The following is a 24,786-nucleotide window of genomic DNA, read 5'->3' as shown; positions in this document are numbered from 1 at the left end:
CAGGCAATCCATACCATTGTAGGTCTGTAGACGAGAGCAGGAGTTGTTGGCACAGCTAGCTAGAACAAAACCTGGAAGCCCTGATTTTTAAACCTCCCCTGCCAAGCTAACTGAGACCTATCCCCAACCTAAATACCCATATAGGGAACGTCTGACACACAAGAGAAAACACAGAGGCAGCTAGGAACATTTGGAAAGTCGCCCTACATGCCCGGAAGGGAATGTGCTGTAGGGAGCACTGGCTGCAGAGTACCGGTGTTGCAAAGTGCAGCAGTCACTTTCAGGAGTGGACAAAGGGTAATAAACTTCTAAGTCTGGCTGTGCAGAGGAAGAGTACAGCATGGGCAGTGCGGCAGCGATGCCCAGCCGGATGCGTTCACTCTGCAAGGTCACCACCAGCACCAGGTCTCCCTCCCAGTCCACATCCTTTGCTCCACTCAGACAGCACAGATGCACCTTTTGGATTTCCCAGTGGTGCTGAAAGCTAATGTAACTCTGGCTCCTAAAACCACCTTTGTGCAGGAGACATGTCAGGGTTGGAAAGAGGGGTGGTTCTGTGCTCCAACTATCCCAAGTGCCATTGAGTTAGATGCAAATTCAAGCAGGTTTTGGGCTGGTCAGAGTTGGGCTCAGGAAGAAAAACTGTTAACTGGCTGCTGGTTCTTAGCTTCTCTTCCTTTTCCCCCCTTTCCCAAGCTGTTTTGTGTGGCTGTGCAGTAGGGTTTCAGTTTACTAGATGCTCTCTTAGGCTCTTTTGCTCTCCTACTGCCTAGTCCCAACAAGCACTTCAGGTTGGGAGTAAGGACTCAAGGATCCCATTTTAAGATGCAAAAGCAAGCCTTATCTCCACAGCATGCATGGGCCAAGGAGGCTGAAGTGATGTCCCCAAGGTCACACAGAAGATCAAAGACAGATCCAAGAGCAGAGCTGAGCTCTCTTGAATGCTAGCTTGGAGCCCTGGTGTGCTAACCACACAAACCTGGTGGACTGGTGCATTCTTTATCAGCCTCCTTGACCCTGAATTTTTTTGAGACAGGTGTCATGTTGGTGACAGTTAGATGGTTGCAGGAAATGGGGAGTTTTCCCACTGTGCCTTGATGAAAGGTTTAGTAGCAGTCAGTCGGTATATGGAAATGGCCCTGTTACCAGAGCGGCTGCCATACTAAGCTGTTTGGAGAGAACTCAGTATCAAACAGTATTGGGGCTGGTTTTCTTCTTTTTCCCCTAAAGATTTTGTGATAAATTTCATATCAGGACATGAATTTAAAAGAGCCAGGTGGAAAGTTATAGCACAGGCTTAAGGTTGTAGCATTGTAGCCTGCTGTTTAAAGTTTATGTAGGGTTGGGTGGCTCCTCCATATGTAGCACCTGGATTTGCATTTTCGGTTAGCTCATCCGGACAGTTTAGAAGCCATTGGGTTTTCTAAGAATTCAGACTGGCTGTTTTCGGAGAGTTCAGTGTCCTTTTCCAAGTTTACAATGAGTATACAGCCTTGATTGGAGAAGTGTTCAGGGCAGTGTTTAAGTATATGCCTAACCTGAAGCACATGTGTGAGTCCTGGAAGTGTATGCTTGAAGTTGAGCATGTTCTTAAGTGATGGTCCAGTGGGCATCATCTTAGGGCTGGTTGAAAAGTGCTGACTTTCAAAATTTTCTAACAAAAAGGGGACATATTTTGATTAAAATCTGTATGGAAAATGTTTCCTGTATTTTTTTTTCCAGCTTTACTCTTATCTCTCATTTCAGTGCATTCTTGCTGTTAAGAACTCTCTGACTTTCTTATCCATCTTCCCCCTTGGCTTCCTTCTAACATGAATTATCAAGTTATGCTTTCACATTTCTTTGGACCGTCAAGAAAGAATGCTCTGTGCTGGGTTATTGTACACAGAGGGCAGTGTGGTGCACCAGTAAATTTGAGCAAGTCACTGAATCTTCCTGGACCACATGTATAAGATGGAGAATAAGTGTTCAGCATCTCAATTCTTATTGAAATATAGGGAAACCAGGAGCTTCAGCTGCCTAGCACTATCGGAAGTCAGGCCATATAACACTTGTCTAGCTCCCAAACTGTTGTGAAGATTTAATTCATGTTGGTAAAGTGCTTTTTTCAAACACATCAAGTATTAATATGTAATGACAAAGATCACCCATTGGCCACTTTAATGATGGCAGTTCTAAAGACATTAAATCCTCTAAGGTCAGAAAGTTAAATACAGCGCAGCGGGCACTACCTAAAATAAAAAAAAATATATTTTTTAATCACCTAGGTATTGGGTTCTACATAATTAAAAGCATGGCTTGAGATACACAAGTCTGAATGGTCCAGAAAATGACTTACTGGTTGTACAGTGACAGGAGCCATATGGCAGCAGTATACCGTGCACCTTGCACTGCAAGACAGGCAGAGAAAAACATCTATAAGCACCATTTACAGAAACTTTCCCCTGCAGGTTCTAGGTTGCTTTGCCAGACAGAGAAAGCCTTAGTAACCTCAGAATGAAGATGAGTCAATTAAGACTCAGAAAGCCATAGTCACTTGGTGCCAGGTTGTGAAGCTCTCACTCCAGTGAGTGAGTCTACTGACTTCACTGCTGGAAATAATTGCTCCTTAGTGTGACTTAGTGAAACACAGGTGTGCTCTTGTAAGTAGTCAATGGGAAGCTAATCAAAGATAGAGCCAAGAATAGATCCCCTGTACTTGATTCTCCATAGGCCGTCAATGCATCCAGTGCAGAGTAAGGCCAAAACAGGGCTAATTTATGGTTAAAGCATTGTAGGATAGGGCCCCAGCAGAGTTTTATGCATGTTCCCTGCACAGTGCACTGAATATGCGTGATGGAGTGGTATGAGCAAACCTGAAAAAACCCATAGACTGGTTTTAGTTCCAGTAAATATCCAGTCATCAGCAAATTGTCCAAACCTCCACTTCTGCTTGGACATCTTTTCTCCAGAATATTGTGCTCTTAAACTTGGTTTTCAAAATGGGTACAGACTGGTGGTTGGGGAGGAGGGTAGGGGAGCAAAGAGGTGACACTGGAAGATTTTGGACTTATCTGAGTTACCTAAATACTTCTGAAACTCAGATGGGTCCAAAATCCATCTGAGTTTCAGAAGTATTTGGGTCATTGGTTTTGGCTTGGTGCACTATAAAGTTGAGATCATTGCAGGGATATGGATCCACAGCCAAGTTCCAAACTGAGACACCTCCAAAGTTTAGGGGTGTCTGAATCCTGGAGGTTCTTCTTAATATGTCAGTGATCCCATAGGTTAACGGATATATGTATTGTAAAAGATCATTTCTACCACAAAGCGCTTACAAACTCCCAGGAGGCCAGACAAAAGCTGGAAGGGGAAGACAGAAACGGAGAGAGGAAGTACAGCAAGTCAGTGCTAGAGGGTGTTAATAGCAACCAGCCTTCCTGATTCGTAGGTCAGTGCTTGATCCCATGAAACAGGGCTGTCCAAGTTCCCGATGGTGGGGGGGAGGGCACACATGCAGGGGTTGCATACAGCAGGGGCCACACAGCATGGGGGTAGCCTTGCTGGGACCCGCTAAGCCTGTCCTCCTTCTCATCACACACTCAGCCTACCTCGTCTCCCAACCATGTGCACAGCCCAACTCTCCTCCCTCAGCCACATGCAGCCTAGACAGTCTGGTCCTTCTCCTGGCCACGTGCATAGCCTGGCTCCTCTTTTAGGTGCACACTCCACTCCAAGCTACACATGCAGTGGACAGTCTAACTCCACTCCAAGCTATACATGCAGCCTGGCTCCCCTCTCCTTGGCTGCAAGCAAAGTATGGACAACATGGACCCCTCCTCAGGGTCTCTCCCATTGCACCACCCTGCCCCCAGGGGCAGGGGAAGGAGCAAAATCTGGAAGGTGGGGGCAGGGACAGGGGTTGCCATAGCAGTAGGAGCAGTAGCTGACCAGGAGCATGAGGGCCACAGGTTACCCCTCAGGGGCTGCATGTGGCCCATGGGCCACCAGTTGGACAGCCCTGTCTTAGAACACACTGCCTCGGTCCTTTCTGGACTCCACACCACTTGAAATTTATATTTCTCTCCATCTCTCATCAGCCTAATGTTATCTCACTTTCTCTAGAGTCTATAATAAGCTGCCGGCACTAGAAATGCTGAGCTGTAAAACTATAGTTGTAGAGAAAGGTATTTATTCACAAGTAATAGTCCCCCTTTGTTAACTCCAAGGCACTCCAATTTGGGCCCTGGCATAGTGAGGGGGTGAATATGTAACATCCCCCCTGACAAAGACAGTCAGAGAAATCCCCAAAATTGCAAGGGCAGAGAAACTCCAAGGCACTCCAATTTGGGCCCTGGCATAATGAGGGGGTGAATATGTAACATCCCCCCTGACAAAGTCAGAGAAATCCCCAAAATTGCAAAGGCAGAGAAAATAAAACAGATGATTGTAAAAAGTTCTGCCCTGTGGAGAGTGACAAAATCTTTCTGTGCATTGAACAGAGGATTGAAGGTTCAGCTTATGTTTTTCCTTTCATTTGGCCAGATAGTATGGTAGGAACAGGAACCTTTGGTCTTTAGAAATGCCTTTTAAATATGGTTACGGTCAGAAAATGATTGTAGAGAGCTCAGAGTCAATATTCAGTGTATATGCATCACTGAAGCGTGACTTGCTCACTGTCATATCACTCTCTCTTGTTCTTACAGTGTTTCTAGCTGAGCCCAAACCAGGAAACTGTGGGCATCTGTGTGAGTTTTCCTTGCCAATGAGCTTTGAGCACCCTTGGGAGAAGCCTCTAAACTTTGGGGGGTTTTCTTCAAGGCTAACTAACCCCCAAACTAATCTGCCATTCTTCTCTCCTGGGGTTAGCTTTTCACTGGAAATGGCTTACGCCTAGCAAAGAAGTCACTGTTTTTCTGAACCCTTCCTCTAAGACTGTATCAGGGTCCTCTCATATAGAAGGATGTGAAGTTAATGAGTACAGAATACAACCGTTGGTCAGGCTGTTACTCAGTTGATGCTCTTATAACCCCTCCCTTGCATGTTTGGTGGTACTTTCAGTCTGAGCTAGCTGGTTCTTCAGGGACTTCGTGCTAAGTTCACCCGCTTCTTTCACTTTGTGCTGAAATCATAAACTGAGCTACTTGAGTGTTAATAGTTCTTCACTGTGTTTCTATAATCTCCCCTTGTGCCGACAAGAAGGGCAGACAAGTTCTCCCACAAATCACTGGGAGCAAAAAGCACCACAATTCATAGAGCACCACCATTCACTGCAGCACAAAGACCTGCGGGGGGATGTCCACAGAAGGCTGGGCAATTTATTCACAACACCAGTTAGGGCACCATAACACTGATGTGTCCTTGCAGCAAGGCTGCTCACACCCACATTAAGCCAACCTGGATGCCAGTCATCCAAGGTAACTTGTCTATGAAGGTATACCCTTCAAGTCAGTGCAGATCCCTGGCAATTTTCCCAAGAGTTGGAGTCTTAATTAACAGTGTCTTGGGGTAATATAGCATGGGGTAATATAACATGGGCAATAGAGCGTGGAGCTGAGTACTGTAGTGTTGGGAAATCAGGGGTCTCTTTAAAAGTGATAGCTTGCTCTGTGTTGGGACTCTCTTGCTCCTTCTCTGCCATCTGTGTTACTACATAGTCATCCTACCAACTTTTCAAAAGTTGCCACTATTTTTGGAAAGCCTCAGTGTTTAGAAACCCAAATATGTCTGATTTTCACACATGCTGAATACCAGCAGCTCCCACTGACTACAGCTGAAGTGCCGGGTGCTCAGCATTTCCAAAAACCAAGCTATAAATGGGCACAATAGAACCAAGTCCAGAATTTCTGACTGTTTATTCAAGGGAAACTCTCGTTGAAGTCAATAGGTCCCAGCTCCTCAAAGGTATTCCCATATAGAAGTTGGGGACATAAACACCTTGGGGAACTAGGTGTAGGCATTTGCCTGAGAGAGGCCTATGGCTCAGCCTTGTAAGAACACAAGGTGTTATCATTAAAACTCATATTACATTTTTGTCCATTATAAGGATTCAAAAGTGTTTTCCAACTGCACACAGGATCATTTTAGTGGCAACAGCAGCAATAGTATTTCCGCTATAGCGCAGGTGCTGCCTGGAGAAAGCAGGGGGTGGGTTTTGCAGGGAATTGAGCTTGCCTATGTTGTTCTGCAAGCTCCCATAGATGGGACTTGCCGCATTATGCCAAGAATGTGATTAAAACCTGGAAAAGCTGAAGCCAGCATATTCCCAGCGGCAACATAATGTAATGTATATGCCACAGTACTGCACACAAGACCCCTGTCTCAGGCTTAGCCTGGTCAGCTCAAGGACAAAGCTCTGGAGGTGACAGCATGGGGTGGGACTTCGACCAGCTACGGCTTGCCTTGTTAGGTTATGTTAGCACCTTTTAATGCTGTTTCCCTGTTGCCTGTCTATCCCAAGCTCCATGTAACTCTAAATTTCAGTAGGATGGAAAATGTACCTGCTGGTATCTTGTGCTGAAGCCCAACACTTCTCAATCAGGTTAGCTCTTAGGAACATAACGTAGCCCCATGTTAGCCACGTCTCTGTTTTTTGCCTATTCGGAATGCTCTAAATCTCTGGCACCCCCTATTGTGAACCATTGGTTTAAACCCCATTAAGGCCACTTAAGTCCTTTATTCTTCCAAGAGAAATGAGCTGAGTTGCAGGTGGGTCTTTAAAATGAGGTTTGTAAAAGATGTGATTCTATCTGCTGCCCATGGAAGTTAGACACCAGTGGCCCTTGACACCCCTCCGTGTTTATGCTCAGCCTTAGATGCCTGGAGATATACCAGGAAGGTTGCATGCCACTTGGCTTCTCTCCTATATACCCACTAATACGTGTTTGGTGTTTGCATGGTGTAACCCACTAATGAGGACATGTCAGATGTTCTGTGCTGCAGAGGGAATGTGACTGTTGAGCCACACCTAAAGAGCCGTATTTCTTTAGCTTGAACTGTAGATGTTCATGTTATTTCGTTTTACAAGTTCCTGGTTCACTGCCCACTGTGGCAGCCAAGATGTTAGCTAGTCACACCTGCATTTCTTCCCTTCTGTGCTGTCTGGCTAAGGGGAACTATACCCTGAACCAGTAAAGTGTGTTAGACAGGCATGCAAGGTTACCGTTACTGAGCATAATTCATTTTGATCATTGCTGTAGGTGGGTCCCCATGCAAGAGAATCATGCACAGAATTCACTTGCTTCATCAAGAAAACAGACCTCCCCATCTGGTACTGCCTATGTGCATTTGCCTCTTTCATTAATGTTGAGCATACCAGGCTGGTTGCCTGACCAGACCCAATTAGGCCTATCAGGTAGGCTAAGAGATATTCAAATTCAGCTCAGGCACTGGCTTGCTGAGTAAAAAAAACTTCCTTCACAGTCTACTCAGTTTGGCAAATTTGGTGTTCAACTAAATGAAAGCATCTGCAGAAAGTATCTTTCCCTCCAAATTAAAGATTTTTTCCTTGTGAATCCCCCCCAATTAACTTTTTTGGTTAATGGCTATTTTTGTTCATGTTTTGATGAAAAATCAAGATTTTACCAGAGCAAAGAAAAAACTTGTTTAGCCAGCTGTATTGCCCAATGCACTTGGGGCAGAACACATTGTATGTGTTCACCCAGGCAGCAAACAGTGGTCCTGAACCCAGGAGAGCAGGAGTTAAGGTTCACATTGCTGCAGACAGTATCCCTTCATCTCACCCATGAAGGTCCCCTCAGATTCTTAGCTGCTAAATTTAGCCAACTCTCTTCATCCCAATCCCTGGAGAGCAAAACTGTTATACACTAAGCAGCTCAAATGTTCAGGCATCACTAGCACCTTTTGCCATAAAGGGAAGTCCCAGCCTTTGTGCTGTGATGAGCCAAAGAGATCAATAAAGGCTCCTTCCTGCCTATGTCCTTTCAGTATCCCTGCCGGACACCACTTTAGCTTCAGCAAAGTAGATAATAGATTAATAACCACATCCTCACTGGCATGGAAAGGTCTGCTCTTTGCTTCACCTAAAAAATGGAGGTGTCAAGAAGTCTGGGTTTTTTTAAGCTTTCTCAAAATGTAGTGTATATAGGCTGACAGCGTTCACCGGTGCATCTGCCGAAACTCTTAATTCCAGCAAAATTCCTGACAGAATTCCCAAGATTTCTGACAGAGCCTCAGCATGACTCTGGCCAACCCCCAACCGAGTTTTTATAGGTTTCTTATAATTGCAACTTTGGTATAACATAAAGTTCTGGTTTTTGTCCTTTAGGGACAGCAGGACCACAGAGGCAGCTTCCATAGGGGGGTGATGGCAGAGCTGTGAGGATATATAACCCTTGACCTAACAGTTATATCCCAGTTTACCCCAGGCTTAGACAGACTTGAATATTGGGCTGATAATGCTAATCCACCTTCATGCAGTGCTTTGAGATCTGCAGAGGAAAAGGCATTGATGATAATCAATGCGAAACATTGGGGCAGGCCACATTTCTAAGTGGGGTAAACAGAGAGGGGTCCAAGTGTTTGCCGAGGAGGTATCCTACGATGGCTCTTATGATGATAGAGTGAGCCTTGCAATATTTCTCCTTTGCTTTAAAGCTTTGGTGCCAGGCAACTTAGACACAGGGACACATCCAGACTAGCCACCTACCTGCTTTTGCTTTGGAAAATTATCGGGCCCCAGCCCCGTAAGGGTCATCCAAACAGACAGGTCTAGGTGCCTGTACAGCAGGGGTGGGCAAAATGTGGCCCGTGGGCTGGATGCAGCCTGCCAGGCCATTCTATCCACCCTGCAGGGCCCTTAAAAATTTTTGAAAATTTATATTTATCTGCCCCTGGCTGCTTGTCATGTGGCCCCCGATGGCTTGCCAAAACTCAGTAAGCGGCCCTCCGCCCGAAATAATTGCCTGCCCCTGCTGTACAGTCAGTAGAGAGGCAAAGGCACTTACATCCTCTAGAAACAGAATGGGGCAGTTAGGTACTTCCAAAGGATGATTTGGAGAGCTCAGCCACAGCCCGTAAGAAACACTGGGCATAGAGGTGAACATGGCCCAGGCGTCACATTTGGCACTTCCATTCATTTGTGATCCAGAGGTCCTAGACCTTCTTGTAAGGGTAGGCACCTCCTGGTTTGTGTGAAACCAGTGTTCATATCTTGTGTTATCCCCTAGTGGATTGAGGGTCAACCTTTCTGGCAGGCATGCCACAAATTAGCTCTGTACCCTGCCCAGATGCCATTCCCATCCCCTTCCTCTGCCTGACCTTCTGCTTCTTGCCCAACTTCTACTATGCTGCCTGCCCCCCGTGCCCACCATCTGTCACATACAGTGGCTCTCTGTGCCAGCTGTCACCCATGCCACAGGTTGGCTACCTCTGGCCTACTGGTTACAGTACACAACCAGAAAGGAGACCTGGGTCATAGGCCCTTTTCAGCATGAGGGGATTCAAACCTACATTTCCTGCTTCCCAGGAGAGTACACTGTGCACCATGCCCTCAAACAGGCTAGGCAAGGGCCTTGTTGGAGGTGAACCACTGCACAACCAAGACTAGAAGAGTTTGGGGCCACCAGACAAGCAAGCACTTTGGTGAAGGCACTCTCAGCAAACGAGTGGTGGGGGCTTGAGGGGGGTCAGTGACTCCCTGCTCCCAGAGTTATTTCTGGTTTTTATCCAATGACTGTCTAATGCAAAAAAAACCTCTAGAATTGTTTTATGCTCTCATATTTTATAAGCTTCTTACTTGTTGGAACCTTCCATGAATTTTGAGCCCTTCGTCTGGGAATTGGGAGCTTAGATACTGTCTACAGGCCTAACCAATGCTGGGCCTAGTGTTTCGTCTGACAGCACGCCAGCATTTTAAGCAAAGTGAAGTATTGCATGTATGACCCACTGCTGAGTATGGGTTACAGGGCTTCTCAGTGTTCAGTCCATGAAGGAGACAGGCCTCTTATGGCTGCAGCTTTGGAGACATGACTCATTAGTGTATGCTAATGTAGCTCATGCTTGAAGTTGGAAGGACCCCAGTCCAATTATTGGGTATTCAGTCAAGATGACAGTTGTGACCTCTATGGTTAACTTAGCTACATAAAGAATGTATATATCTTGTCAGAGGTGCTTTTAATAAGACTGGGGTCTGCCTGAGCCTTTATAAGCTTGGCCTTTTCCAGTTACAAAACCAAGCACACCAATTCAAGCAAACTGAGGCTTGAAAACCATGTCAAAATTTTGAATTTCACCACAAAAAAGGGGAATAATCACCTGTTATTCCCATTTCCAGAAACGAATAGCTTGTCACTTCATAAGTCTAACATTTCCCACAAAATAAACAAACGATTCTCATTGAGTGTAAAGTAACACATATTTTATCCCACCGCAAACATCATAACTCTGACCGGCCCTGAATGCAAGTCCTTCAGCAGTAACCGCAAAGTATAAGCACTGCAAAAAACCTTTTGAAAAAGGTATATAAAAATGATATATACATTCAATTGACAAAATTGATCTATCCCGTCTGGGTCTTTCAGCTGTTTGTGGAGTACGAATAGATAGAGTCAGGTGGGCAGGTAACTGGGGATATAAAATGGCAGGTGAGAACACATATCACAGATAGGTCATAGCAGTCAGCGAAGTGTGTAGCAGCTACATTTACTACTTTGCCGGGCCTCCAGTTAACCCCAGCTCTTGCCCCACCTAGATCAGAGGCACGGTAACCAGAAAAAGAATCCACCAGTTTTGCATAAGGGTTGATGGAGCCCGGAGCATCTGATTCAATCTGCGATCGTGGCAGATGTCACTTTCAGGCAGGGCCGGGCAGCTGTGGGCCCGCGCAGCTGCTCGCCAGCTCAAAGGGAGAACGCGAGTAGAGTTGCCAGTTTAGTCATGAAGCCGGGCTCTTGTTTTTTCTCCTCAGGAGGCTCTGTCGGTGGTGAGTGACGACCAATCCCTCTTTGACTCCACGTACGGTGCTGCCGCTCACCTCCCCAAGGCGGACATGACAGCCTCAGGGAACCCTGACTATGGCCAGCCGCACAAAATCAACCCTTTACCTCCCCAGCAGGAGTGGATCAATCAGCCAGTCAGGGTCAACGTCAAGAGGGAGTATGATCACATGAATGGATCCAGGTAAGGAAGGACACAAGTATGTCCATGTACATCCATTTGTCCATCTGGCATGTTACTGTTTCAGCGAAACCTTGAAATGTGTATAAAAGGTATCTCATCCATATATATAGTCTAGGACTTCAGTTATACACATTCAACCCGTTACTTAGGTTCATGTCTTGCTTCTGTTGGGTTCATGGGGGCTCTTGTCATTGACTTTAATAGAGTCAGGATCTGTCCTCTTGTACTCTTGTGATGACTATCTCCATCTCCAGGATCCTTGACTGTTGTAAGAGTTGAGATTTGAAGCCTCCCAGCTGTAGGTGTTGATGCAGGCACTGACATAGATGTTGCATCGTGCCATTGTATCCAGGGTCCTACTGGTGCTACAGTGCACTGACTTCCCAGAGTAGGTCAGCAGTGAAACCAGCACTCCCAGGGGATGCTACTGTACTGCTGGAGATATTGTTGGCCATTCAGTAAGTGGTGCCTTTCACTCTGTGTTAACTCAACATCACCAAAGCACAAGGGGCCATCACATGGGTAGACATGCTGGCTTTTGGAAAAGCCAGAAAACAGAAATTTGGGTCATCTGTGACCGTCTCCAAGGTATATTAGTGTAAAAGCTTTCACGTCCTCTGGATGAACTGAGTATCCTATTATTTGAACTGGTCAGGAAAGAATTTTCCCATCCCATGACAATTTTCAAGATTTCAATATTTTTCCCCATCCCAAATTGGGATGAAAATCAAAATATTGAAACTTTCTGCTAATTAAAAATGTGGGGGAAAAATCAGATCAGGTCAATCAACACATTTTCATTCAATAATTTTTAAATATTTCAATTAAAAAAAAATTAAAACTTTTTATAGTTCACTGTAAATTAGCTGAGACTGAAATACAACATCAGTTTGAACTAAACCCAGAGCTTTTTCATTTAAAAAGTCTTGAAAGTGTTAGTAATAGCAAAACTTTTTTCCAGTGCTTTTCCTAAATGGGAAACTAGTCAGCATTGGCCCTGTTCTGGAAAACAGGTTTAGTTTCAACAAATGGGCAATTCCCAATGAAAAAAGAAATGTCTCATTAAAAAAAATTCCTAACCAGCTGCCATCCAAGTGCTAGGTGGTTGTTATTAGAGACCAGCAGTTTGGATGGCTCTGTGTCAAGTGCCAAATGACCAATGCACTTGCAATCTCTCATGACTCTATCATGAGTCTTGTGATATTTGGAATTTCCCCCAAAACCACTGTTCCTGGCATACAGAGAATATCGGGAGCTCTCCACTTTTGGATTATAAAAAGGTGTTTCCAGTTCTTCTGGTTGTGGAGAAAAGATTGAAAACATGGCCCAGGTATGGCCTAACTATTACAAAATCTAGAAGGCAGATTAAAAACAACCCAAAGCGCGTTGTTGTTGTTATTCTTAATCTCATGTTTAAAACAGTCACATGGGGGAGGGAGGGGCTGACTCGTGGTTTTGAGATGCCTTCATGTTGGCTGTGGCACCAAAGGGGGCAAGGAAGAGTCGAAGCGAATTGCACGTGTGACTTGAGATTTTTGCACCTAAGTCTCCAGAAATGAAAACACTGCACAAGTCTTTGCGTCCCATTTTAGCTTCCATTACAGGCTTTGTTCTAGCCATGGATCCCAGTCGCAGCTGGGTGGGCTCAGCAAAGGGGTTCTCGTCTTTGCCTCCTTACGCTTACAGGAGTCTGTCCTGTTAGCCTAGCTGTTTTCCTTGGTTTTTAAGAAGTTTGATCATGAAGATCGTTTGAAATAGGAATCATTGCAGCCTACCACTTTTAAATCTCTGGGGAGAAGTTTATGGGTACCGTGCTGTAAAGAGGGAGAACGATACCTTTCTGTTTCACTGGCTTGATTCACTGGTGTTTTAACACACACAGGAAAAGGCACTTCAGAAATTGTGCGTGCAGATATTCGTGAAACTTTGCTTTATACACTGGGCCTGCTCAATCCCAAACTGTCTTCCTGGAAATAGCATCTCCTCCAGCCATTCGAAAAGGGGCTGGCAACATCCGTGCTTGTCAGAAACAGAAAAGCTTGTTTTAGATGCTCCTAATTAAACCAATACGAGAACATAGAACAAAACTGAAACCTCCCCAAGCCTTGCTCGGTTGATAACCCGTTAGCCTGAGAGCTCCAGGAGATGGAGGCCCAGCATCTGCTTCGATGGCACACCCAACCCCACTTCCTCCTCCCGGCTGACTTCTCTGCCCCCTTCCCCCTGCCTCAGCCCCAGTTCATTGTTATGGCTTGGACCACTCCAGTCACCTGTTCCTCTGCCCATCAGCTGCCTGGCAATACTGAGCGGCAAACGCCAATCTCAATACAGATTAACTCGAACTGTGGACTGAATAACAAAACCTCTCCCCTCCCACCCTTCTCTCTCTCTCTCTTGTTTCTCAAGCGCACCCTCTTACCGGGCTCCAGCTGCCTCATTAGAGAGAGCAGCCTTTATTCTGCGCTTCACCTGTGCTTGAAGCACTAGTGTTTTCTGCATGACAGGAGAATGGCTTGTACACACTAGGGAGTTATAAAGCTATATGAATCCTGACAGTGGAGGGAGCTGGATGGGGGTAAGTGACAGTGTCCAGCTTTTCTTCTTTTTCTTAACAACTAGAGACCGGGCCAGTTGTGGTGACATTTAGTGCGCTGAGTTGCCTTGGTCTCAGTTAGGGCGGGACAATGGATCTTAGAGGATCAAAGAGCTTTCCCATGGCTGTTCTCGAGACCTGTCCTCCCACCTGATACACTGCAGCCACAGCAGGCCTTTTAGCCTGCAAACACTATTTCAAGAAGAACCTGCTTTCCAGTCCAAATCAAATCTGCCTGTTTCACATCCAAAATAGGGGCTGGGGATATGCATTTGGCATATATTTAATTGTGTATATTGCATATTTAATCAGTGGCAGCTCAGCACCTGTCTTTTCCTTGAGACTGGGAACTATAGACCAGTGTAGGATTTGGGGGCTAGAAGCTTTGTGAAAGTGGCAAGCTATATTTGCAGATCAGAGTGTAATTCTTGCAGTGACAAATTATGTGTGCACACATGAGCAGCAGGTTGCACAGGCAAGCGTCCCCTGCCAGAGTCAAATTTTGCTGTGCTTAACATGTCTGAACAGGAAGTGGTTAAAATCTACAAACATGGAGAATTTTAAATTCTTGAGCACTTTAAGCCACCTTGTGCATCAGAAGTGGGGTATGGTCTTGTGGTTATAGCACCGGCCTATCACTAAGGAAGTGGAGGTTCCAGCTACTCCACAAATCCACTTTATCACCTGGAGTAAATCATTTAATCTCTGTGCATCGATCCTCCATGTGTAAATGCAGAAAATAACCTTTCTTTTCTCCCTGCCTTTGTTTCTTTTGTCTTTTTCGATTGGAATCAACTTAGGAAAGGGGCGAGCTCATGTAACATGCCCAGCTGAACAGCCCCCTATTCCAGTTAAGAGCTGTACATGCTCTCGTGATGCAAATAGAGCTGGTTTGATCTTTTAAGAATATAATTAAAGTTTTAATGTTGATTATTTAAAACGATTCGTTTGGAATTTTGAACTTCAGTGAAAAAATATGACAAGTATTTTGCAAAAATGCAGGTCACAGATGCATCCCATTTTTTCAACGAGGCATTCTCATTGTCAATAAAATATTTGAATTGCATTGGGAAAATATATATGAATTTTTCACAAAAGTTTTCATCAGAAGTCCCAAATTTTCATTTAACCCTAATACAAAAAATAAAGCAGAGCACAGAAATCTCAAAACTCTGCAGCCTTTAGCATTGTAATAGAGATAAAAGCCTTTGAAAATACGTTTCTTCTGTACGCCATGACGACAGTATCAATATAAGCATGTAAATAATGTGGGATAATATTTCAAAGTGTTTGTTGTGTGCATGTGTCTGAAAGAATTTAGCCGTATAATTCCCACTGACATTAATGAGTTTTGCCTGGCTAGGATAATCAAGTCAAGCTTTGAAAATATCTCCCAACCCCAAAATATTAAAATAACATTAAAGTTCAGGGAACTCATAACAATTTTTATGGCATAATAAGTGTTGCCATGAACAATTTCTAAGTAAAACAAAAGGACTCCCTGCACTCAGTATGTCTTTTCTGTTTTCTTTTCACTGAAGTCTATAAAAATAGGAGATATCCCTTTAAGTAGCATGTGTGCCCTCTGGTGGTGCACACTTGGTGTGCTGTTTTAGCCACAGTAGCAGTGTGTTTTGGTGTAAATAGCTCTTGCATGTTGTGTGCATGGAGTAAATACAGTATTTGGAACCTACTATGCCCATATAGTTTCCTTATACCATTATTGTCATTGTGTAAAAGGGAAAACAACATCCTTTCTGTAATAGGAATCAGAACTCATGGCATCTTTTATTAGACCAACTAGATATTTGCAAAAAAAATTCTTTATTTGCAGGCTTTTGGGCACAGGCACCCTTTGTCAGGCGTAGGATATTGCAAAATTTGTAAAAGTTTTCCTAGTTAGAAACGAAAATTCATATTTCATTTCTCTAATCTCGCTCTTTTTCCATATGTCTTGCTGCACCCTTTTCTAGCCTCACAGTGCAGACTCAGTAATCAAAACTAAGTTTCTTAGGGCATCTCAATCCATCATATGGGCATTTATATCAGAATTTGACCTCAGTTGAAATACTGGATGACTGTTACAAGAAGCTTGGGATAGCTTTGGCCTATCGCTGTAAACCAGCAGAAAGCAGTATCTGCTGTCTCTTCCTTCCTCAGATTCTGGGGAAATTTCAAGTATGAAGTTTATAGCTCAGACCAGGGAATCAGGACTTAAATACATAAACTACCTAATTGCATAGTCAGGGCAGTGTTGATTTATGGCTATGGACTGGAGCTGAGCAGATAGGATTCAGGTCTCAAGTTTCCTACAGGTTCATGGCGAGTCCTTGGACAAGTCACTTAATTTCTTTGTGGTTCAGATTCCCATCTGTAATGGGGAGATAATCCTCCTCCCCCAAGGATTCAGAAATTACGATTCCTGTTCCTTGGGAGATTCAGCCGTTTCCAAAAAAAATGTTCATTCCAAGTCTGAACAAAAAGGCAAAATGCCTAACCGCGCAGCGAACCAAACACACCAAACTATTTTGATCCTAGGCAGTTCAAAACATTTTGCTTTCAAGAAGTTAAATCATTGCAAGGTGAAAATATGTCATTTCAAGTTTACACTGTGTTAACATATGAAATACCATATGCCTTCCATGCCATAAGCATGTCAGTTGAATATTTAATATTTAATATTTTAATGTACAGTACAATAATGCAGAAGTAAAACATTTTTACCTAACAACGTGAAGTGATTTCACTACTCTGGACTCTTTTAAGAGACATTTGGATGCTTATCTTTCTGGGATCCTTTGACCCCAGCTGACTTCCTGCCCCTGGGGCAGGGGACTGGACTAAGTGATCTTCTGAGGTCCCTTCCAGCCCTAATGTCTATGAAATCTATGATTTGGCAAGATTTAAACAAATGGCAAAAGTCAAAATGTTTTGTTTAAGAGTTTTTTTTACATTGCAAATATTGTTGGAAGTGGCTGTTTTAACTAGCTCTCCTCACAGAAGGATAAATGTTCATGAGATTTTTGAAGGCCACAGCCATGGGGACTACACAAGGAGAAGTGCTTACTTATTCAGGCCTAGTATGATGTGTTAAGGGGCTGTGTTTAAGAATTGGTCTGTGCTCTCTCTCTCTCTCACCTAGCTTCTCTATAAGATCTGAGCCTCATACATTTTCAGGCACTTGTGTCTAATACCACTATTCCTACCTCCTTGCACTCTCCCTCTACCATCATGCACCTTATTTTTGTCACACTTATTTTATTTGTGTTACCGGACTTGTAGAGCCCAAAAGCCTCAATTACCGTCCAGACACTATTGCTCTAAGTGCCATGCATAAAGAGCTTCCATAAATCCAAGAAAGGGGCTGGAAGGCAGCAAGGAGAAGGTACCATATTGAGGATATCTTTAGATACCAGAACATTTAAACAAGTGGGAGAAGGGCAATAATCCCAAAGGCTAGGTACAGACATTATACTTTTACTGGCATAAGTGATAGGAAACCAGTCTATACCTATAACAAAACAGAAGTTTGGCACACACAGACTAATTTAAAAATGGCAGAACCTGGTCTAAGATTTGTGTCCGTCCTACGCCCCCGAAGGGTGAATATGTGTTCTGTTCGTACCGATCTAAACTATGCCACTTACAGAAAACCACATAACTTAGATCAGTTCCACCTTGGGCTTTTTGAATGTCATACCTAGCCAAAGAATCCCTCCTGGATTTCATGTGACATCGAATGCAGCTAGGGCAGGGTTTGGCAAGTTGGAGGCAGTGATGGGTTGCTGCCCAATTAGCATGGATGTGGTAGTTAGTTATATTAATACCAAATCATGAATCTATCTTTATCTATGAATCTATCTTTAAGAGAAGGCTGGAGAGGCAACTGGCTGGGGTCATCTGACCCAGCGCTCTTTCCTGCCCAGGGCAGGGGGTCAGACTCAATGATCTGTTGAGGTCCCTTCTGACCCAAATGTATATGAATCTATGATGCTAATATAAGGAGCTCCATGTAACCTGGCTGACTACAGGAGGGACAGGGGAGGGAAAGAAGAATGATGGGGGAGAGAAAAAAGGAGACAATGTGGGGGAAAGAATAAAAAAAGGGAGAGAGACAAGAGAGAAAAGGAGACGGAAGGGTAAGGAAAGGAAAGATAGGAAGGAAAAAAAGAGAGAGAAAATCTCCTGCCAGCCATGGTTGAATGTATGTTAGAAATCACTAGAATCTCTTATTTTGCTAATTCAGACTAAAGCCAAGGGCGATTCCTAGACAGAGGCCCTGGTACAGGGAAGGCTTTGTTTCCAGATATCTGGAGATTGGATGAGGTTGCACAGACACACTATTAGTAAGTGCCAGGCTAGCTGCTGTCAGCTTGGGCTAGTCCAATATAAACCTTTCAAAAAAACTGAGCTGTTGGAGTCCCCAGAAACTGCTAGAGTAGCTGTTTTGGATTCAGAGCTGTTGGAAAGGTTGGAAATTGGACAGCCTTGGCCTTTTTGGGTTTTGTCCTCCCATCGTGAATGCACTTAAACGACCTTGTGCAAATTGCCTCAGGACTGTTTAATTCAGTGGCTCTATGACAGTTTATACCAGCTCAGGATCTGACCAGAAAGCCCCTCCCAGTCTGGGCAGCCACTTGAAAGCTTGAAGCAGCAGCCTCTGCAAAGAGCCAAAGAACAATCCAGCATCTGAAATATGTTCGCATAAACCATTTTGAATAATGAGCAAATTTATACAAATCTAAGTCTGCTCATGGGTAATTAATGAACTAAGGAAGGGGCTGCATTCAGTGAATAAACTATTCACTACTAATGGCTCTCCTGTGTCCCTTCTGTACTGTGGTTTTTACCCCATACTGAATTCCTCTTTGTCTTGCCCCTCACTTACACCATCTTCTGCTGTGATCCCATCACGCTCCTTATTTAGACAAGGTCTGGTTGGGGCAGTATTTGGGTGGAGATCCCCAAAGGGAACCTGGGACCTTCAAATACGCTTCGGTTGGACAGCGCTGGGTCAGTTACTGAGTAAAAGCCTAGTGTGGTGGTAGGGAGTGGCATGCCATGAAAAGAAAGTCTGGCCTGCTTGTGGTTATTTTCCTGACCAAAAGGGTAGCTGATATTCTCCTTCCAAAGTCCAGCTTGGATCATTGTAGTCCTTCCACCCAACTATGCTTCCCACCTGGGGTTTTACCTTGGGACTTGTGCACCTACCTCCCTTAATTAAGCTCCTTCGCCAATCCCAGGCTTCATTACTTGGGTTGCTTGTTGTTTGCCTTTGAGGTGAACACAGAAAAGAATAGAAAAGTGAGGACTGTGACTAACTAGCCGAGGGAAGAGGACTGTGCGAGCTCGGTGCAAAGTCATCATGAAACTGCTTGGGCATGATCTTACAACAGTGTCATTGTTATTTATAGTACACTTGTACACTGCACTGTAGATGTGTGTTTGGCCCTTTGGAGAGAAAATAAAGAAGCCCTCGGTCTCAGAAGGCGCTTGTACAACTAAGGCATGTGCATCAATTCACTCCATGAGGGAGGCTCCGGGCACGTTTCTAATGCAGACTGGATTTTAGAAGATACAGTCATGGGAGTGAATCTGGATGATGATATATCACATGACATATATAATTAAATAGCATTTAAATTTAATTTAATTTAAACTATTTAATTTAATTATTTAAATTAAATAGTGTACCTATTATTGCTCTATTAGCCTGTCATACATATTATTGCTCTGTTACGTAAGAAACCAAATTTCAAGAAAGATGGCTATTTTCCAAATTACTCCCAAAGAGTAGTATCTGGGTCACACAAGAGGCATATGGGACTCCCAGCTATCACTGTACCAGACACTGTCAGAAATTAGGCAGACACCAGGGGTGAAATCCTGGCTCCATTGAAGTCAGTGAGGACTTTCCCATTTGAATTCAGTGCAGTCAGGCTTCACCCCAGGTATAGATTGGAACCAAAAATCCCTCCCCGCAAGTGTTTCAGTCTGGGTCAGGAGGGTTGATCAGGCCCATCTGAAGGCTGTAAATGTACTTTAAAGTCTAAGTTTAAAGGTCCAGTTACTGAATAGTGCAGACTTGCCTCAACTTCCATTTAACTCAATGGAAGTTAAGGGTCCCAGGCACCTCCCAGTGACAGTCAGCACCAGGCAGAATAGGCCCTAAATCTTAAGCATAGATGGTGTCAGGTATCCAGGTTGTAGCCAGGTTGGTCTAGAGGAAAAGGCAACCAGGACTCATAGTAGAGATGATATCTTTTATTAGATCAACAAGATTTTTGCAAAAAAAATTCTTAAATTGCAAGCTTTCAGGCACAAACACCCTTCATCAGGCATTGGAGAAAAGATTGTAAAAGTTCTCCTGGGTAGAAATGAAAGCATAGATTAAATGAAATTTCTGGGTAGAAATGAAAGCATAGATGGTGGTACTATTGCCCTGCGTCCCCTCAGGCCAGCCTGTGTCTCAGAGAAGAATATGACCCCTCAGGGTAGAGCTCTCTTCCTCCCAGTATGTGCAGCATTTAACACCTGACACCATGCATTTCTGCAACGAGTTGGAAATGATCAGATTCTCGGTGAAAAGCCTGATGTTCCTGCAGTTGCTCAAACCCTCCTTTGGCTGCCACAGGGACATTAAACCTTCAGCAGTTTGCCTCTCCGAAGGCGGATTTTGGTTTCATGCCTGGAAAAACAGTAGGCGAAATAGTAAAACCTTAAATTCAAACATGTGTAAGTTATACATCTTATTTCCATTTTCAAGCAACATTCCCCCAGCAAAACATGAGGAAAAAATTACCATCTGCCTTAGAATATCTCAGCGGGGCATTTATCTCTCAGCCATGATAACTGCATTTTGGTAATTCCTGCCCCCTCCCCCCACTTCAGATTAAGAAACAAATTTATTTCATGTTGCAAATTGGAAAATCCTTCAGCTTTGCTCACAGGGTGGGATTCAATGCACTGTCATGTTCTTTCCCCATTAAAGAGTGGCTTCCACCCAAGCTATGTCTTGCATTTTTGGCAGGGAGGAAAGACTGTTTGGTAGCAAATGAACGAGGGTGTCAGTAATATAGGTTCCATACCCCCTTCAACCATACGCATGGCAGACTCTCTCTGTGCCTCAGTTCCCTTCCTGCAAAACAAGGGTAGCGATGCTCTTTCATCTCTTTCTACATTGTAAATTCTTCAGCACAGGATATTCCTCCAACTGCCTGTGGGCGCGTCTACACGTGCATATTAATGCGGTGCAATAAACTCTGGTGCTTATTGCACTAGAATTTATTGCTCCCAGGTGCACAGTTATGTGTGCCCAGGAGTGCAACATGTTGAGCCAGGTCGGAGCAGCCCTGGCTGGCAGGAAGCCTAAGGGGTCAGCCTGCCAGCCCAGGGCTGCTCCCCCCAGCTCAATGCGTTGCATAGAGGATGGCTGGGGCATGAGGGTAGCCAGCAGGCAGCCACCACACTGAAGCATCCTCATGCCCCAGCCAGCTGGCGCAGCATCTACACATGTGCTGCTGCGGAGTAAATTAGTTTACTCCAGCATAATAGGGACTCATGTCTAGATGTGCTACATTTACTGTGCAGCTAATTAGTCTACTACACAGTAAACATCTCGTGTAGCTCTGCCCTGTGTGCATGTGACAGCTGCTATGCTAGGGATGAAATCAGGGACCTGCTGAGCTGTGATCATAAGCCACTACAGCTGGAGCTAAAAAGCCAAGCTCTCTGCAAGCAAGCACAGATGAGAACGATCAACACGCTTGCTAGGGATGCATATATAGAGCACCTGGCACAGTATGGCCTGAATAACCAGGCACTACTTTCATACACAAGTATTGGTCACTATGCAGCATGGGCATTTTAAGTGTGTTGACCACCCAGTGCAGTGCCATACAGAGATACCTAAGCAAGTTCATTTAGCATTTCTCAGCAGACTTGATTAGTCAGGGTAAAGCGGGGAGAAAGCACTGCATTTCTTCATGTTATTTATTTTGTGGTAGTGACTCCCATCAAGGATTAGAGCCTTGCATTAGCTGATAGACTAATACAGAGTGAAAAAAAGTCTTCTGCCTAAGAGCTCCCAATCTAGGCTCCTAGAACAGCACTAATTAAAAGCCCCCCAGAGCATCACGTATATCAGTGTCCCCGCACTGAAAAATGGTGGTGGGACTCATCGAACCAGCTTTATTTTAAAGTGCCCCACTGCCATTTTTCAGCAGAGGGACTCTGATACATATTACGCTGGAGTCTGCTGGAGCGTGGTAATTACCACGCTTCTGCAGACTCAATGAATCGATTAATCAAGTAATCACTGTAATTACAGTGTGTTGGACCAGCCTCCCTGTATAGGAGCCCGGGTTTCTTAGAGGCACTGAGCCCCTGTTAGGTGCCCTGGAAGAGCACACACCAACTGCTGAAGCTTCCTTAGCCTGACGAAGGGTTTTTGAACCTGAAAGCTTGCTTAATAACTATTCTCCAACCATTTGGGTTGGTCTAATAAAAGATATCAAATTCACCCAAGGAACCTTGTCTGCCTATGTCCTTAGACCAACACGGCTACAACCCAAACCCCTGGATTTTAGTGGGAATTTGTGGGGCTTCACACTCTTTAAAATCAGCCCTTCTTATATCTATATTTCAAACAGCTGGATAGTTAACAAACTTTGTCATGAGGCTTACCAATTGCAGTCCATCTTGGGAATCCAGTTTTGGGCCCCACCTGTCAGGAAGGATGTGGACAGTTTAGAAAGGGTCCAGCAGAGAGCAACAAAAATAATTAGGGGCCTGTGAAGAAAGACTTACAAGGAAAGGTTGAACGGACAAGGGTTATTTAGTCTGGAGAAGAGATTTGATAAGAGTCTTCAAAAACCTGAAGGGTGGTTACAGAGAGGATAGACATGGGCTTTTGCATGTGGCGTTAAGGAACAGGATTAGGAACAAGGGCCTCAAGCTGCAGCAGGAGAAATTTAGGTTGGAGATCAGGAGGAACTTCCTGACTTTGAGGGTGGTCAAGCAGCACTGGAAGAGGTGACCTAGGTAAATTGTGGAATCTCCATCCTTGGACGTTTTCAAGAGCAGCTTGGACAGACACTTGGTTGGGATGGTTTAGTCAGGGATCATCCTACCTTGAGCAGGGGGCTGGACTAGATGACCTTGTGAGATCCCTTCCAGCCCTAATTTCCTATGATCTTATGTGACTGGCAATGTACATGTACAAGATACTATATAGCTCTTTCTCCTTTTTCTAAACTCCAGCATACTTCTCATCCTTTACTGCCATTTCTGTAGCACAGCACCTATTTTCCTAGAGCAGGGATGCAGGCTCAGCAATGACAAACTTGATGAAACATGTTTCCTTTATCTTTCAGGGAGTCCCCAGTAGATTGTAGCGTTAACAAATGCAGCAAGCTGGTGGGCACTGGGACAGAGTCCAACCCGATGAGTTACAGCACCTACATGGATGAAAAGAACGGCCCTCCCCCTAACATGACCACCAATGAGAGGAGAGTCATCGTCCCAGCAGGTACCATTGGAATCAAACTATTTGTATTTTAATTTCCTTCAAGCATCGTAAATCTTTGATTTAGTAGGGATGGGTGCGTAGAAAATCTGTTCTTTGGTGAGTTGCAGTAGGCGCACAGAGCTGTGCACAATCAGAATTTTTGCACTGTTGGAAATTCCAAGATTTTCATATTCGTTTTCACCCCAAGTTGGAAGGAAACATTGAGATATTGAAATTTTCCTGGAATTCTGCTGGGTTACATCACGCAGCTCATGCAAAGGAGAAAACACAATGCAGCCTAAGAGAGAGCCTGGCCACAGAGCCCAATTCAGAGGAGAAGACGGGCATATGAAACACTGAAGCTGTCACTTGCATGGGGCTCTGCAGCACACAGGGGCACTTTAATGCTGGGCAGGCTCAAAGTAAACTCTGGTTTTGATTTTCTCAATGGAAAATCAGGACATTTCAATTTTCCAGATATTAAATTTTCCATCCCACAATAATTCCTTAGGAAGATTTTCCATTATCTCTTATCCAGTGACTATCCATATATAGCAGGACACACTAAATCTACTTCGAGGATCAAGGGCTGGGAATCTTTGTGGTACATATCGTGTAAGTTTGGAAGGAGAGGGTGTCTTTTCCCTGCAGCATTGATAAAGGTCTTGGGTGCAAGTGTCTTTGCATAGGAACTTTCCAATGAAGCAAACTCCTGGCTCCACTAAAATCACTGACAGAAATTCCACTGATTTCCAAGAGGCCCGAATTTTACCCTGTGTGTGGAAAGATACAGCTGACTCGAGCTGGATGAACTAATGGCAGAAAGAAATGTGCTTGTGGAATGCAGCTCTGTTTTCTGATCGTGAACTGACTCTGACCAGATGACAATTCCCAAGCATTTGTTTGCCATTTAGACTGAGGACATAAAGCTCGAACTGAATGAGAAGAAGCCAAAACAAGGCCGAAGATGAAATTCAGCCCTGGGCTTAAGGTTCCTTTTAAGTCCTCTGCGTGGGGCTTCACCCTTAGAGGGGAAAATGATCCAATCGGAGTAACAGGAGGCCGCATGTTTTCAGCAGTGGTATAGAGTGGATAGGCGTGATCTGATACAGAGAAGGCCACTGAAAAGTAGTTAAGTAGGGTACATTATAATGGCTGTTAGCCAGCTATCTGGGAATTATGCCATTCCCTCTCCCCTAGCCTCTTCCCCCACAAAAAACCAACCCCCCCAAAAACTGTGGATAAGAGCTTTAGTGAGGGTGAAAATGGGAGGAAAATGTCCATAACTTTTCAAGGAAGAGGTAGTTTCATGTCTCCTCCTTTGGCCAGAAAGTGAAAGTGGAGATCTTCCACTTGTGAACATCCACAAATCAAAACTATAAGACACCTGTGAAATGGCTGTGATTTTATTCAGGCCTTTGGAAGACAGATATAAATGATATGCCTAGTTCATAATCAGCCCAGATTTCTGATTGGAAGAGCTGTAGCTTAATTCATCCAAGAAGTACATTTGTAAGATCTTAACCCAACACAGAGTAAAGATTTATAGCACACTGGAGTGGAGACA

The 24,786-nt window shown here is 44.3% G+C and overlaps 1 protein-coding gene across 5 annotated transcripts in view; it reads left to right on the top strand.

Moving 5' to 3' along the window:
* FLI1 (Fli-1 proto-oncogene, ETS transcription factor) overlaps window positions 1-24,786 on the top strand; it is a 114,216-nt gene that overhangs the window by 49,821 nt on the left and 39,609 nt on the right. For all 5 annotated transcript variants that reach the window (XM_014518846.2, XM_006021346.3, XM_006021348.3 and 2 more), the window contains 2 exons: window positions 10,907-11,118; window positions 23,086-23,240. In XM_014518846.2, the coding sequence (XP_014374332.1) occupies window positions 10,907-11,118; window positions 23,086-23,240 (367 nt within the window). The remainder of the gene's footprint in view (window positions 1-10,906; window positions 11,119-23,085; window positions 23,241-24,786) is intronic.

The sequence above is a fragment of the Alligator sinensis genome, unplaced genomic scaffold (genome assembly GCF_000455745.1).
Source record: "Alligator sinensis unplaced genomic scaffold, ASM45574v1 scaffold760_1, whole genome shotgun sequence".
Classification (NCBI taxonomy): Eukaryota; Metazoa; Chordata; order Crocodylia; family Alligatoridae; genus Alligator; species Alligator sinensis.
Note: the sequence above shows the minus strand (reverse complement) of the source record. Positions and strands in the feature narration are given on the sequence as shown.